Genomic DNA, 16566 nt, shown 5'->3' with positions numbered 1-16566 from the left:
CAGAAGGATCTGTGGTTATTTTTCGATGATATTTAGAATAATATCCCTGCCAGGTTTCTTCAAAAATGTGTGCTAGGGTACCTAAGGGCAAAAAGGAAAGATGCATACAAAGAATCAAATGCAATTACTAGGATAACTAGAAGAATCAATTAAAAATGTTTTGAAGGCAAAAGGTGGTCAAACCAAATATTGATGTCTCTGTTGTTCAATCACTTTGCATTTAAAATAAAAATAAACTATTAATAGGGATGCACGAATAGCTTCGGATAAGTCCTTATATGAAAAGCTTCATTGGGAACCCGGAAACCTGGTGCGCGCCAGATGCTCAGCTGTTCGGCGCCGCAGCTGCATGTGTCACGGCGGTGTGACACTCACAACACATACATGGAGAGAGCCTGTTTATTAGGCTGATTATCCAAAGCCATTAGCTCATCCCTAACGATTAACACTTCTATTAACTACATCTAACATTTTATCCACACTTGTCTAAAAGTTTTTGCACAGTACTGTACATTAGATTAGTTTGTCAATTATTTCAAATAGACAATCTTAAATAATACCTGTGCAAAAGATTTGTACTCAACATGAACAGTTTGTGATACTGTAAGGAAACAATTGCCTTACCTTGATTTCTTTCTCATTCCTGTTAAAGAAAAACAAACATTCTATTAGCAAATGCAAGGATAAAAAGTAGTTACACTGCAGGCTTGTAGTGAAATCTTCCTCAGAAGGCTCTTATCACCATAAACAGGCAAGCTTGTTCCTTGTGTGAAATGATTGCTTTGTGGTGCACAAAAAAGGAGATTTTTGTGTACTCACCGTAAAATCTTTCTCTTAGCCTCTAATTGGGGGACACAGAACCATGGGTGTTATGCTGCTGTCCACTAGGAGGCGACACTATGCATAATCTGAAAAAGATTAACTTTGGCTCCTCCTCTGCAGTATACACACACCCCTGGACGGCGTCAGCCCTCTCCAGTTTTGTGCAAAAGCATGAGGAGGAACATAACCAAATAACATAACCATGCCTGTAAGAAGGATACTATGTACGAGCTCAAAGAACAATATGAGAACTCAACAGGAAACAACGGCACATAAGGGCAACAGGGTGGGAGCTGTGTCCCCCAATTAGAGGCTAAGAGAAAGAGATTTTACGGTGAGTACACAAAAATCTCCTTTACTCTGTCGCCTCATTGGGGGACACAGAACCATGGGACGTCCCAAAGCAGTCCCTGGGTGGGAAGCAATGGACGAATATTGTGCTAGCAGGTCCCTAAATTTGGGGCACTGCCGCCTGCAGAACCAGTCTACCCAGGCTCGCATCCGCTGAGGACTGGGTATGAACACTGTAGTGTTTCGTAAACGTGTGTAGGCTAGTCCAAGTGGCCGCCTTACACACTTGTTGTGCCGAAGCCTGGTGCCGAATGGCCCAGGAGGCCCCTACTGCCCGTGTAGAGTGTGCCGTGATACCGGCCGGAAGAGGGGAACTGTTAAGTCGGTAGGCCTCATGTATGGTGGACTTGATCCACCTGGCAAGGGTAGCCTTGGAAGCCGGCAGTCCCTTGCGACTACCCTCTGGAAGAATGAAGAGGGAATCAGACTTCCGGAAAGGTGCAGTCCTGGACACGTAAATCCGCAATGCTCTGACGAGGTCAAGCGTATGCAGAGCCTTCTCCACTCTATGAACCGGAATCGGGCAAAGGGATGGCAGTGAAATCTCCTCATTGAGGTGAAAGTTGGACACAACCTTCGGAAGGAAGGATGGTACCGTGCGGAGAACCACCTTGTCCTGGTGAAAGGCTAGGAAAGGCCGTCTGCAGGAAAGTGCTGACAATTCCGACACTCTGCGTAACGAGGTGATCGCCACTAGAAAAACCACTTTCTGAGACAGAATGGAGAGTGGAACTCCTCTAAGAGGTTCGAAGGGTGGAGCTTGCAATGCTGTCAGGACCAGATTGAGGTCCCATGTATCCAGCGGACGTCTGTAGGGAGGAACCAATCGGGAAACTCCCTGGATGAAAGTCCTTACTTGCGGATTAGCAATGCGCTTTTGAAAAAGGACTGAAAGCGCCGACACCTGACTCTTAAGCGAGCCTAAGGAGAGCTTGGCGTCTAGACCCGATTGAAGAAAACCTAGTACCTTCGGGAGGGAATAAGGGAGTGGAACTTGTCCATGAGATTCGCACCAAGAAAAGAAAGCTCTCCAGGTACGATAATAGATCTTGGCGGAGGCAGGCTTCCTTGCACTGATCATAGTCGCAATGACTGCCGGTGAAAAACCTGCCTGGGTTAGAATCCAGGTTTCAAGGGCCATGCCGTCAAATTGAGAGCCCCTGAATTCTGATGGAAGAACAGACCTTGAGACAGAAGGTCGTGACGGTCGGGTAGAAGCCGGGGACGTCTGCTGTAAGTTGAACGATGTCGGCGTACAATGTACGTCTGGGGCCAGTCTGGCGCGATGAGGATGGTTGGAACTCCCTCTTGCTTGATCTTCCTCATGACCCTGGAGATTAGGGGGAGGGGTGGAAAAATGTACAGGAGTCGGAACTGGGACCAGTCCTGGACCAGGGCATCCGCTCCGAGCGACCGCGGGTCGTGTGTCCTGGCCATGAAATTGGGGACCTTGGTATTAAGATGGGATGCCATTAGGTCCACCTCCAGGGTTCACCAGCGTTGACAGATCTGGTAAAAAAAGTCTCGGGATGGAGAGACCACTCCCCCGAGTCCATTCCTTGCCTGCTGAGGAAGTCTGCTTCCCAGTTTTCTACACCCGGAATGTGGACCGCAGAAAGTACCGACCTCGTGTCTTCCGCCCAGCGGAGGATATGCGCCACTTCTCTCATCGCCTGGGCGCTGCGGGTCCCGCCTTGGTGGTTCACGTATGCCACAGCCGTGGCATTGTCCGACTGTATCCGTATGTGCGAGGCTGCAAGCAAGTGATGAAAGGCTCTCAGTGCCAAGAGGATGGCCCTGATTTCCAGAATATTGATGGGCAATGTCACTTCCCTCGGTGACCACTTGCCTTGTGCCCTGTGATGTAGGTGCACCGCCCCCCAGCCTGTCAGGCTTGCATCGGTAGTCAGGATCTTCCATTGTCCTGAGAGAAAGGGCTTCCCTCGTGTAAGCGAGGTTGGTTTGAGCCACCAATGCAGGGACCACCTGGTTGACGACGTCAACCTGAACTCCCTGTCGAGGGAGAAGGGATTCCTGTCCCAAGAGCTGAGTATGGCTAGTTGAAGGACCCTGAGGTGAAACTGGGCAAATGGCACTGCCTCTATTGCTGCTGCCATCCGGCCGAGGACTCTCATGGCAAACCGGAGAGATCGAGGAGGACTGCAAAGGAGTGTACGAACTCCCAGACGGATGGCCAGTGTCTTGTCCTTGGGAAGGAGCACCAGGCCCCTGGAAGTGTCGAATAACATTCCCAGGAATGTTAGAGTCTGACTTGGGATAGTCGACGATTTCTGTAGGTTGACTAGCCATCCCAGGCGACTCAGTGTGTCTATTGTGATTGAGACACTGACCTCGCAGTCTTTGAAAGTGGGAGACTTGATGAGGAGGTCGTCCAGGTACGGGATGACTAGAATGCCTCTTGAGTGCAGAACGTCCATGGTGGCCGCCATGACCTTGGTGAACGTTATTGGAGCCGTGGCGAGTCCGAACGGAAGGGCGACAAACTGGTAGTGGTTTTGGTTGACCGCGAACCTGAGAAACCTTTGGTGGGCGGGGGCAATTGGTATGTGCAGATACGCATCCTGTATGTCTATGGAGGCAAGGTATTCTCCCTGCTCCATGGATGCAATGAAGGACCGGAGGAACTCCATGTGGAAGTGACGGACCCGTACGTAATTGTTGAGCTGTTTTAGGTCCAGTATGGGTCGGACGCTGCTTCCTTTCTTGGGGACTACGAACAGATTTGAGTAGAACCCTCGGAATCTCTCGTTCGCGGGAACCGGCACCACAACTCCTGCTTGAAGGAGAGAGGAGACCGCTTGGTGGAAAGCACGAGCCTTGTCTGGTGGTGTTGGAGGAATAGAAAGGAAGAACCGGTTCGGTGGAGCGGAAGTGAACTATCTTGTATCCGGAAGACACTATTTCCCTGACCCACCTGTCTTCTGTAATAGGCAGCCAGACTTGCTGAAAGAGTAGAAGTCGCCCTCCTACTGGTGGTGTGTCTTCCGGAGTTCGTGAGTCATGATGAAGCGAAGTTCTGAGGTTTTCCTCCCTTGGGTTTCGCTTGGCCTGCTTTCGACTGCCAAGACCTGTCCGGTCGCTGCTGCGTCCGTGGGTTGTCCATGCGTGGAGAGCGGTTACGGTTTTGCGCTGGGCGCGAGACGGACCAGCCCGAGGAATTCCGAAAGGATCGGAATCGCATCTGGTTTCTTCGTTTAAACGTGCGTTTCGGTTTTAGTTGAGGGAGAGAGGTACTCTTACCCCCAGTGGCATTGGCTATCATTGTGTCCAGCTTTTCGCCGAAAAGTCTTCCAGTAAGATACGGAAGTCGCGAGAGGGACTTCTTTGAGGCCGCATCCGCTTTCCATTCTCGCAGCCAGAGGATGCGTCGGATCGTGATGGCGTTTGATGCTATTCCCGCTACACCTCTTGCGGAATCCAGGGCTGCATGAAGCATATAGTCTGCTACCACTGCTATCTGGACCGCTTGGTCCGAGAGCTCGGGATTTGAAGCTTGAAGACCCTCCTGTAGTTTTTTGGCCCAAGCCAGGATGGCCTTGGCCGCCCAAACGGAAGCAAACGCAGGGCCCAGAGAGGCGCCTGCCGCTTCGAAAATAGAACGAGCCATGCGTTCTACTTGCTGGTCTGCTGCGTCCCTGAGGGTTGAGTATCTGGCAGAGAGAGTAAGGTCTGCGCTGCTAGCCTAGAAACCGGGGGGTCCACTTCAGGTGGATCTGTCCATTGTTTGGTGTCTGTCTGTGGGAAGGGGTACTTCGCTTCCAAATATTTGCGATTAGCAAATTTTTTCTCAGGCTGCGCAAACTGTTTGGTAAGTATTTCCTCAAACTCATGGTGATTAGGGAAGACCTTAGGTGGTTTCTGAACACTTTCGAAGCAAATCCTATGTTCTGGGACTTCCGGGGCCGACTCTGGAATTTTTAGCACCCGATGAATGGCAGAGATTATGTCCTCAACTAGCGCTGTATTGCTAGGGGGAGAAGGTACCACGGACCTCTCCGTTTCGTTATCTGAGTCGGAGTCACAGATGCCCTCCGAATCCTGTGCCTCACTAAGGTGATCCCTGGAGGGCGACCTGGGGCAGGGGTCTTCTGTGGTGGGGGATCTCTGTGGTAAACTGCACTGTCTGTCTGTGACAGGTGACTGCCTAGGAGACCTGGAATGACGCTGTCTCTCCCTGGGGGGGGACGACCTTGTGCTATAGGCCGACTCAGGTGATCGAGACCTGTGGGTCCGCTTACATCTGTGAGAGTCGGAAGCAGCATGTTCCTGAGACAAGCTGTCCGTTTGCTGTGTAACGTCCACAGCCGGGGCCCGACTCTGCAGAGCTTGCAGCAATGTGACAGTTAGGTTGTCTATGGACTGTGTCATAGACTGACATCTGAGTTGCCCATTCCGGCGTGGCCTGTGACACTGAAGCGTCAGTAGGGACTCCCTGGGGTTCTGACCCAGAGTTCTGGATGCAGTTCCGGCAGTGCGGATACGTGCTACCACTAGGGAGCGTGGCTTTGCAGGCTGTGTAGAATGCATAGAAACATTCCTGCCTGGTTCTCTTCCTTGAGCCCGGCATAGTGCACAGAGGCTGGCTATAAGGGATCGTACAGGGGTGGCTACGCAGAGGGAACCCACAGAAAGCCTTATAGGAAGTATAGATTCACAGCTGAGTAATGAGAACCCAGCTGTGAGCTTACCCCACCGGTGTGCCCCTAGGTCCAGCGCCGACAGATCCCAGTTCTGTGCCCCCCGGAGACCGCTGTGATGCTCCTCTTCCTGGATCTCATCCAAAAAAAATGGCCACCGGGACTCTGAGGAGAAGGAGGAGGGGGCGGAGAGCTGAAAAGGGCGCGCTGGGCTTGTAAAAACGCGCCCTTTCTGCCTCAATCCGCCCCTTCTATGACACTCCAGCGTGTCATTTTAGTCATCCGGGGGGCGGGCAAAAGGCGGCGGCTTCGGCTAGGCCGAAGCCGCGGTCTAGATTAGAGGACTGATGCCCAGGAGGGCTCCAGAGCGGCGCGGTAGTCCGGGAGGGGGTCGGATTTGCACCGGACCCCCCCGGAATGGGCGACTGGCTAGCGGTGGGGGCAGCAGGGCTAGCGGTACCCGAGTGGGGGGTCCCTGGAGCACCATGGAGCCACTGCTGCTGCAGAGGCAGGGGAGCAGAAAGCCCTGTCTCTGCTGTGCCACGTCTGCCTGCACCCTCCCCCGGCCCCAGCAGGATCCCACAGCTGGGCTGGGGTCCCTGGTGCAGAATGCTGTCTGTACTCCGACCCTACCTGCGGCGTCTCAACCTAATGCCCCCTGTGGGGGATTAGGGAGGGTGCGTCTGTCACCGTCAGGGGGTCTTCATCCTTGCCTCAACCTCAACCCAGACCCTGAAGGGGGTTGGGGAAGGAGGGGGGTCTCAACTTCGGACCAGTACCCGAGGGACTGGGGAAGGAGGGACATGGGGAACCGCCATCTCCACTTCAACTGGGCACCCCTAAAAAGGGGGCCAAGGAAGGAGCCATGCCGGGAGTCTCGCTGGAGACCCACTTTTCTTCATCTGTTCCGACGAAAGGAAAAAAAAAAAAGAAAAAAGGTGTGCCTCCTTGCGACACTAAGCAAAAACTGGAGAGGGCTGACGCCGTCCAGGGGTGTATACTGCAGAGGAGGAGCCAAAGTTAATTTTTCAGATTATGCATAGTGTCGCCTCCTAGTGGACAGCAGCATAACACCCATGGTTCTGTGTCCCCCAATGAGGCGACAGAGTAAAAACATAATTCTAAAGGACCACATTGTCAAGTACAGCGGCAGCCTATGTGCACTGTACGATCTATTACAGATCAATGTACATCTGAACAGCAGACTGCCCTGCCAGTCTAAAAAGGTTATTAACCAACCAATAGGTAAATATTTACAGATTTGCAGCCATTTAACACCACAAAATCAGGTGGTGTAAATGCCCCCTTACTGACTTTTTATCACTATTGGCAGACAACTTGTAATTAGAGACAAAATGACCATCTCATTTTGGTATGGGATGTGTTAACATATTAGGCTGGGTTCACATCGGTGTTAAACTTTATTTTGATTTTCTTTATTAGGATAGATATTCATTGTCAGACATGGATCACATGGAGGTAAGTGCTTTCACCAGAGAGTGCAGAGACACGGAGCATACAAGATACAAAGGAGAGGGGGATGTGCTAGTGGACTAGGGAATGGCGATTTGCTAAATAGGAATGTGAAAGGTTACTGGACATTCTAGAGTGTTTCAAAAGGAGATAGTCATCCTTTATGGTGTGCAATAATGCAGTAGCATATACAGGTATCATGTGATTACATGAGAGGTGACCAGAAATACTTGTGACATGTCAACCCTCTCTTGTCATGTCACACATATCCTGGGTATACAGAGTGCCATAGCCTCCTATTCTCTCCCCAACTCTCTAATGCGACCATTTACATGAGGAACCAGGGGAGGGTAGAGATGTCTCAAGCAGTTATAGTCGCCACTCGCCACCTATGTAATCTTGATGCCTGTATATTCTACCATGTTGTACAAAATACAGGCTGGAAAATATATTGCACACTTTGAAAGGTGCATTGACCTCTAGTACTACATTCACTAGAGAGACCCCATTGATTTATAATGGAATCCCTCATGTTTCTATCATTTTACAAAAAAAAAAAAAAAAAAAAATTGCACAGCATTCATTAAAAATGATAGAATGTGGGTATTCAAACAGATTTGTGCCTGATCACTGGCGTCCCAAGGATCACAACCTAGTTCCTCCTTAATCTACGATCACATTGGGAAGTATAAGGCTGAGTTCACACGTGGCGTTTTTTTTCGCATTTCCGTGGCGGTTTTAACCGCGCGATTTTGCCACGAAAAAAAAGCATCCCATGGGATTCCGCAATGCTGTGCTAATGCTGCGGTTTTTACCGCGGCGGAATCTCATTGCGGTAAAAAACGCAGCATGCTCATTAATTTTGCGGAATCGCGGCGATCCTGCACCCATAAGAATGCATTGTTCTGCTTACTTTCCGCATGTGGCTGTGCACACCATGCGAAAAGTAAGCAGAACAATTGCGGATGGTACCCACGGTCCAGAGGAGAGGAGACTGTCCTCTGGGCTTTGGGTACCATATCCCTGTAAAAAATAGAATTTAAAATAAAAAATATTGTTATTCTCACCTTCCGACGTCCCGCGCAGCCTTCCACGCTCCCGTTCCCAGTACTCCTTTGCAAAAATGCCCGCGATGACGTCTGTTCTCGCGGTCATTCGCGAGACGTCGCGATCCCGCGAGAACGTACGTCATCGCAGGCATTTTCGCAAAGGATTACTGGGAATGGGACCGTGGAGAGAGGCGGGAAGGCTGCGCGGGACGTCGGAAGGTAAGAATAACACCATTTTTTTTAAATTATTTTTTACATTTTATCTTTTACTACTGATGCTGCATAGGTGGCCTCAGTAGTAAAAAGTTGGTCACACTTGTCAAACACTATGTTTGACGAGTGTGACCAACCTGTCAATCAGTTCTCCAAGCGATGCTACAGATCACTTGGAAAACGCTAGCATTTTGCAAGCTAATTACGCTTGCAAAATGCTAGTTTTTCAGCGGGAATTTAAAATGCGATTTTCCCGCGGAATGGAATTCCGGAACTCTCACGGTAATTTCCGAGAGAGTTCCGCTACGTGTGAACCCAGCCTAAATGTGGTAGTGATCATGAATGCAGTCTGCTCCTCTATAGAACTGACAAAAACAGCAGAGTAAAGCACTCATGGATACAGATTCAATACATGATAAATGCCTTTTATGGTAAACCCATTTAAACACACATTGTCTAAACGTATCACTATAGCTAGAAATACATTATTAAGATTTGAGAGTCTTCAGTGGTTGATACCTTTTAATGGCTAACAGAAAAGATGGTAAACTGCAAGCTTTTGAGACTACTCAGGTCTCTTCATCAGACATAGACTAATACAAAATCTGAAGAATGTACTGCATTTTTATGGAACTAAAGCCACTTCTGAAAAAATAAAGGATACTGGCTAACACGGTACAAAGATATACATCTTTCCTATACCAAGAAATAGTGTTTTATGAGTTCTAGGAATTGGAAAACATCAATTGAAAAAAAAAAGGCAAAGTATAAGGCACTCACTTCTGTCTGCGGTCCTAAGAGTCATCATGGTATCTGGCCATATTGATGAATCAACCTGAAAATAATTTAAAACAATATAATCACAAATATACTGTTGTATCACATATACATACATGCATACACAAAAAATTATTGTAAAAAAGGGTCTCTGGTAATAAACTGGAGGGGAGATATAGGTTTCACTGAGGCAGTTTCAGTGATATGAACCTTAAAGTTTGCTCCAGCATGTTATGTGCTGAGCAGGGAAATCAACCATGACAGTGCCATGGTTTTTGTGAATTAAAGAGTTGGGCGGGACAGCTGTTCACCATATCTCAACCCTAGTGTGTGTGTTCTGGAAAGTTTAGCTTCTGAACTCACTCAAGAGTTGTGTGTGCTCTGAAGGGGAGCTGTGATCTTGTTTAACAGAGCTGAATGCTGTTTTCTGAGTGGGCAGACCATGCCGTTATACGGACATTTCCCAAAGACCACCGCAGTGAAAACAATAAAGTGCTGGGACTCTTGTAAAATCCCAGGGCCCAACGAAGTATCGCACCACTTAACAACCCCCTTCCTTCTAGCCCAGTGCCCACAGCATTGTCCCACTACTGCCACAACAGCCAGCTTCCTGTAGCAGCGACTCTGCTCCACTGCATGCCCAGTGAGCATTCGTTTATGCACAGCTCTCTTACAGGGAACGTTACCAGGTTTTTGCCTCCTAATCCGAGAGCAACATAATGCAGAGCCCCCAATTACAGTCATGTGCCACTTACTGGGATGCTTGCTGTAGGTGTGATAAAATAATTTCTGAGCAGGAGCTCACTAGAGGACTATTACACCTGCTGCCATTTAGTCCTCCATAGTCATGAGCTCTGTATAACCACAACCATATTACAGATTGGCAGTTTTCTGTGTAAACTGAGCATAGGCTGAAAGCTGCCAATCCGTGAAGTTATAGAGGAAACTAAAGGCTAATGTCTCTATTTATGGAGAGGCCTGTGATGAGACTTACATGCCATACACGCTGCTCTGGGAAATTAAATATGGAAAATTGCCTCTTTAGAGAGGAAGAGAACTAGAACTCTAGTGCCACCTATTAGCCCAAGTCATATGGCAAGGTTCGTTAAAAGGCCGATACGGACTTTTAGGATTGCTACTTATAAGATAAATATAACACCTCTCTTACTGGGATATGTAAGCATTAATCTAGAAGCCACACAAACCAGATCAATAGAGCTTATAACAATATTGGTAGTCTGTGTTGTGAATGGTCAAATTTGCTCTCATGCTCTTCAAAGGCTTGAAGATTTTGACTAGTAATACTTTTTTCATATCATTAAAACGTAAATAAACTTATAGGTTACAGTGTTTTGGCACTGCATCCTACAATAAAAAAAAAAAATACAAAGTGTGTCTCATAAGATTTTAAAACGTTCCATGAAAATAAATGAGAAATTCAGAAAACATACCAAATACATCTTTGTTCCCTCCTCTCTCTCTATCTCCAAAGCCATTCTTCTTATGAACTTAGATGGGTCTTCTTTGCTGCTGGATTGAGCTTTTAGGACATATGGATATTCTTTTGCCTGTTACGAGTTTTGTTAATGAAAATAAATCAAAGGCACTAACATACACAAGTGTAGATTTACAAATTATTTGTAAAATCAATTAGAGAAATTTTGGGGTATCCACCAAGACTGGTGTTTCACATGCCATTCTAAAACTAAAGATAAATCGGAGAAAAATTTGCCTATTTGGTGCGGTTATGGCTCAAATCAAAGTGTCCTAAACAGCAAATGAGAAGAACTGTGTTATTTTCGGCTTATGGTATTAATATGCGTCTAGTGTCTAAAAGTTGTAGACCAGGGCCACTCCTTATAAACTACACCAATGTGATGTGTGGCAAAAATTGTTAATTGTTTTGTGCAATTTGCGACTTTGGAACATTTCATGCCAAAAGAAAGTCATATCAGCGGTGTAATGAAGGGATTCATGTGTACAATAGAACATTCTCTATGACACCCTGCTTGTACACATACAAAGCGGACTGGTTTTCAAAAGACGTCTTGATTTTGTCTATGTTCTAAATTCTGCATAGTTTGGGTTCTTTTACATCCAGGTGTAAAAAGCCTAATTACCGTATATACTCGAGTATAAGCAGAGTTTTTCATCACTTTTTTGTGCTGAAAACTCCCCCCTCGGCTTACACTCCAGTGAGGGTCCCAGACACTGGAGCGGCAGGTCACAGGAGGCAGTGAATATTCATTTCTTTGTAATAGCGGGCACAGTAGTCCTGCAGCGGTCGGGCAATCATGTGTGCCCACTAAAGAGAAAGGATTATTAACTTCTCTCCACTCCTATAGGTGTGGAGGGCAGTAAATATTCATACCTTTAAGTAGCGGGCACACGTGATCACTCGGCTGCTGCAGGAAGACACTGTACGTGCTACTACATGAATATTCACTGCCCTCCACGCACATAGCCTTGGGCATGGAGAGCGGAGAGTATTCTGGGCAGCTGTGCTCTGCTTGTAAGCAGCGCATGACGTCACTGCCACGCGCTGCATACAAGCATAAATGAGCTGCTGACACAGGTACAAGACACTGAGCGAGCGCAGGGACAGTAAGAATATATATATATATATATATATATATATATATATATATATATATATATACATACACACACACACACACACAGTGGGGAAAAAAAAGTATTTAGTCAGTCAGCAATAGTGCAAGTTCCACCACTTAAAAAGATGAGAGGCGTCTGTAATTTACATCATAGGTAGACCTCAACTATGGGAGACAAATTGAGAAAAAAAAAAAATCCAGAAAATCACATTGTCTGTTTTTTTTTCATTTTATATGCATATTACGGTGGAAAATAAGTATTTGGTCAGAAACAAAATTTCATCTCAATACTTTGTGATATATCCTTTGTTGGCAATGACAGAGGTCAAACGTTTTCTGTAAGTCTTCACAAGGTTGCCACACACTGTTGTTGGTATGTTGGCCCATTCCTCCATGCAGATCTCCTCTAGAGCAGTGATGTTTTTGGCTTTTCGCTTGGCAACACGGACTTTCAACTCCCTCCAAAGGTTTTCTATAGGGTTGAGATCTGGAGACTGGCTAGGCCACTCCAGGACCTTGAAATGCTTCTTACGAAGCCACTCCTTCGTTGCCCTGGCGGTGTGCTTTGGATCATTGTCATGTTGAAAGACCCAGCCACGTTTCATCTTCAATGCCCTTGCTGATGGAAGGAGGTTTGCACTCAAAATCTCACGATACATGGCCCCATTCATTCTTTCATGTACCCGGATCAGTCGTCCTGGCCCCTTTGCAGAGAAACAGCCCCAAAGCATGATGTTTCCACCACCATGCTTTACAGTAGGTATGGTGTTTGATGGATGCAACTCAGTATTCTTTTTCCTCCAAACACGACAAGTTGTGTTTCTACCAAACAGTTCCAGTTTGGTTTCATCAGACCATAGGACATTCTCCCAAAACTCCTCTGGATCATCCAAATGCTCTCTAGCAAACTTCAGACGGGCCCGGACATGTACAGGCTTAAGCAGTGGGACACGTCTGGCACTGCAGGATCTGAGTCCATGGTGGCGTAGTGTGTTACTTATGGTAGGCCTTGTTACATTGGTCCCAGCTCTCTGCAGTTCATTCACTAGGTCCCCCGCGTGGTTCTGGGATTTTTGCTCACCGTTCTTGTGATCATTCTGACCCCACGGGGTGGGATTTTGCGTGGAGCACCAGATCAAGGGAGATTATCAGTGGTCTTGTATGTCTTCCATTTTCTAATTATTGCTCCCACAGTTGATTTCTTCACTCCAAGCTGGTTGGCTATTGCAGATTCAGTCTTCCCAGCCTGGTGCAGGGCTACAATTTTGTTTCTGGTGTCCTTTGACAGCTCTTTGGTCTTCACCATAGTGGAGTTTGGAGTCAGACTGTTTGAGGGTGTGCACAGGTGTCTTTTTATACTGATAAAAAGTTTAAACAGGTGCCATTACTACAGGTAATGAGTGGAGGAAAGAGGAGACTCTTAAAGAAGAAGTTACAGGTCTGTGAGAGCCAGAAATCTTGATTGCTTGTTTCTGACCAAATACTTATTTTCCACCATAATATGCAAATAAAATGAAAAAAAAAACAGACAATGTGATTTTCTGGATTTTTTTTTCTCAGTTTGTCTCCCATAGTTGAGGTCTACCTATGATGTAAATTACAGACGCCTCTCATCTTTTTAAGTGGTGGAACTTGCACTATTGCTGACTGACTAAATACTTTTTTTCCCCACTGTATATTTTTTTTGATGGGTGCCATGCAAACCAGGATAGGGATGATGAGGCCATGCAGACCAGGACAGGGATGAGGAGGCCATGCATACCAGAATAGTGATGAGGTGGCCATGCATACCAGGATAGGGATGGAGGCCATGCATACAAGAATAGGGATAAGGAGGCCATGCATATAAGAATAGGGATAAGGAGGCCATGTGTATAAGATTAGGGATGAGGAGGCCATGTGTACAAGAATAGGGATGAGGCCATGCATACAAGAATAGGGATGAGGAGGCCATGCATACAAGAATAGGGATGAGGAGGCCATGCATACAAGAATAGGGATGAGGAATCACACATACCAGGATAGGGAAGAGGGGACAATGCATACCTGGCATACACTTGAGTCAGTAAGTTTTCCCAGCTTTTGTAGTAAAATTAGGTGCCTCATTTTATACTAGGGTTGGCTTGTACTCGAGTATATACGGTACTAAACGTCTCCACTTTTTAAAAAGATGACCGAAACAAGTCTCTTTCCCCATAACTTGTGAAAGCAATCTACAAGCAAATATGCATTTTGCCTGTTATTTTATTTCTCCAATGAAATGTATACATCCTGGTATTGCAAAGAGCATTAAATACTCACCAGATAAAGTTTACGGTGTCCAAAACCTGCTAAATGCTCCACCATTGGGTCTAGCTCCAAGTCACATTCACAAAGCTCACAAAAATATTTGGGTTCAATTTGATTTGTTATTGTTTTGGTATTATATTCCAGCACATACTCCAAACCTGCAAAAAAAAGTAAGAAGTATTAAGCTATTAGACTCGCACTTCCTCCAAATGTCAGATTTGTCTAAAGTATGGTAGAGTGAAAAGGAAGCGGATTGGCTGCAGAGCTCATGTTGCATAATGTCACACACTGCCTAGGAGAGCAAGTGGCGACACTTCTGGAGAAGCGCCGAGCAAATATAGCGGTTATTTTTATAATAGGAGAGATTTAAGAGAATCACCAGTCTGAGGCTACATGTTTTTTCTTAAATAAGGCAGCCCCAGACTGGTGATGGTTGCTTTCTAAGGATTATTCGCAGGGCTGCATCAGCTACTAGTTTAAGAATGCTCTAATGTCTCAGGTTGAGAAAAAAAAATATTTGTGGTGCAATGTTTGAGTCATGCACTATGTTCATTTTTTTTTTTTTTTTTTACATTGATTCAGTGGAGTTTAAATTTGATTGATAAATTGACTGTCAGCAGTTCCACCTGCAGGATCAGCTCTATTACGCACTGTTTGGTGCGGTCTGCCTATTTGACCAGGCTATTAAACGACCACAGATCAGCGAAGTAACTGATCACTGTCATTTACTGTAAATGGATCCTTAGACATCAGTAGTTGACCTGCTGTGTACCAACTGGTTCACCAAAACAAAGATGGAAAAGTTTCATATTGCAGGTAAGTTCCCCAATCATCGAGCGGAACTCTCATTATCTCTGTGGTACATTACAATACACACTTTCTTAATATGTCTACTTTTAGACTTTGTTCTCTGAAGACATACCAATTAGGGGCTCCCTGTCTCTTCGGGACATGTAATCTTTTAATTTTGCAATAATCCTTCCGCAGCTCTCAGGAATGACCTCTGCAAAATAATCAATCAGTTATAACCAGGCACGCACACAACATATGTAGTCAGTAAAGAATTGTCTGTGACGTTCTATACCATATTTGAAAAGCCCCTATAAGGCTGCATTCATACATCCGTGAGAATGTTATTGCCATCTGAGAAGACCGGTCCGATTTATCCTATTTGCTTCCGGTTTTCTCCACTGAAGAGATGTGCTTGCTTCCAAGCCAATAAAAAGACCCCTTAAAGGTCACCTTTGTAGTTACATCTATCACTAAGCAACAGATCCATGATAAGCAAAATCAAAAAGCCTACAAATTTCACCCCTGTCACGAATCCATATAGACTTTAATGGTTAATTCTGTGTCACACAGAACTCGCTCTCAGATCCACAATTTTAATGGCTGTCTCAATACATCCATTCTACTCTATGGTTTTGAGCACTGACCTTTATCAAAGATGTAAAAAGGAGATTTTTGTGTACTCACCGTAAAATCTTTCTCTTAGCCTTTAATTGGGGGACACAGAACCGTGGGTGTTATGCTGCTGTCCACTAGAAGGCGACACTATGCATAATCTGAAAAAGATTAACTTTGGCTCCTCCTCTGCAGTATACACCCCTGGACGGCGTCAGCCTTCTCCAGTTTTGTGCAAAAGCATTAGGAGGAATATACCAGAAACATAACCATGCCTGTAAAAAAGGCTACTATAAACAAGCTCAAACAACAATAAGAGAACCCAACCGTAACAACGGCCCGCAAGGGCAACAGGGTGGGAGCTGTGTCCCCCAATTAAAGGCTAAGAGAAAGAGATTTTACGGTGAGTACACAAAAATCTCCTTTACTCGGTCGCCTTATTGGGGGACACAGAACCGTGGGACGTCCCAAAGCAGTCCCTGGGTGGGAAGCAGTGGACGAATATTGTGCTGACAGTCCCCTAGACTTGGGGTACTGCCGCCTGCAGGACCCGTCTACCCAGGCTTGCATCCGCTGAGGACTGGGTATGCACTCTGTAGTGTTTTGTAAATGTGTGCAGGCTAGTCCAAGTGGCTGCCTTACACACTTGATGAGCCGAGGCTTGATGCCGAATGGCCCAAGAGGCCCCTACCGCCCACGTAGAGTGTGCCGTGATACCGGCCGGAAGAGGAGAATTGTTGAGGCGGTAAGCCTCTTGAATGGTGGACTTGATCCACCTAGCAAGGGTGGCTTTGGAAGCCGGTAGGCCCTTGCAAACGCCTTCTGGAAGAAGGAAAAGTGAATCAGACTTCTGGAAAGGAGCAGTCCTAGACACGTAAACACGCAATGCCCTGACAAGGTCAAGCGTATGCAGAG

General features: G+C 46.5%; 1 protein-coding gene across 13 annotated transcripts in view; it reads right to left on the bottom strand.

Annotated features, from left to right (window-relative positions):
- The window catches only part of LOC141099769 (uncharacterized), a 190114-nt gene that overhangs the window by 25105 nt on the left and 148443 nt on the right, over positions 1–16566 (bottom strand). For all 13 annotated transcript variants that reach the window (XM_073587808.1, XM_073587811.1, XM_073587812.1 and 10 more), the window contains 5 exons: positions 15170–15250; positions 14260–14405; positions 10795–10911; positions 9347–9401; positions 625–643 (listed from right to left, as the gene is read on the bottom strand). In XM_073587808.1, the coding sequence (XP_073443909.1) occupies positions 625–643; positions 9347–9401; positions 10795–10911; positions 14260–14405; positions 15170–15250 (418 nt within the window). The remainder of the gene's footprint in view (positions 1–624; positions 644–9346; positions 9402–10794; positions 10912–14259; positions 14406–15169; positions 15251–16566) is intronic.

The sequence above is a fragment of the Dendrobates tinctorius genome, unplaced genomic scaffold, assembly GCF_039654945.1.
Source record: "Dendrobates tinctorius isolate UK_male_01 unplaced genomic scaffold, ASM3965494v1 ptg000102l, whole genome shotgun sequence".
In the NCBI taxonomy this organism is placed as follows: domain Eukaryota; kingdom Metazoa; phylum Chordata; class Amphibia; order Anura; family Dendrobatidae; genus Dendrobates; species Dendrobates tinctorius.
This window is presented reverse-complemented; position numbering and strand designations above follow the sequence as displayed.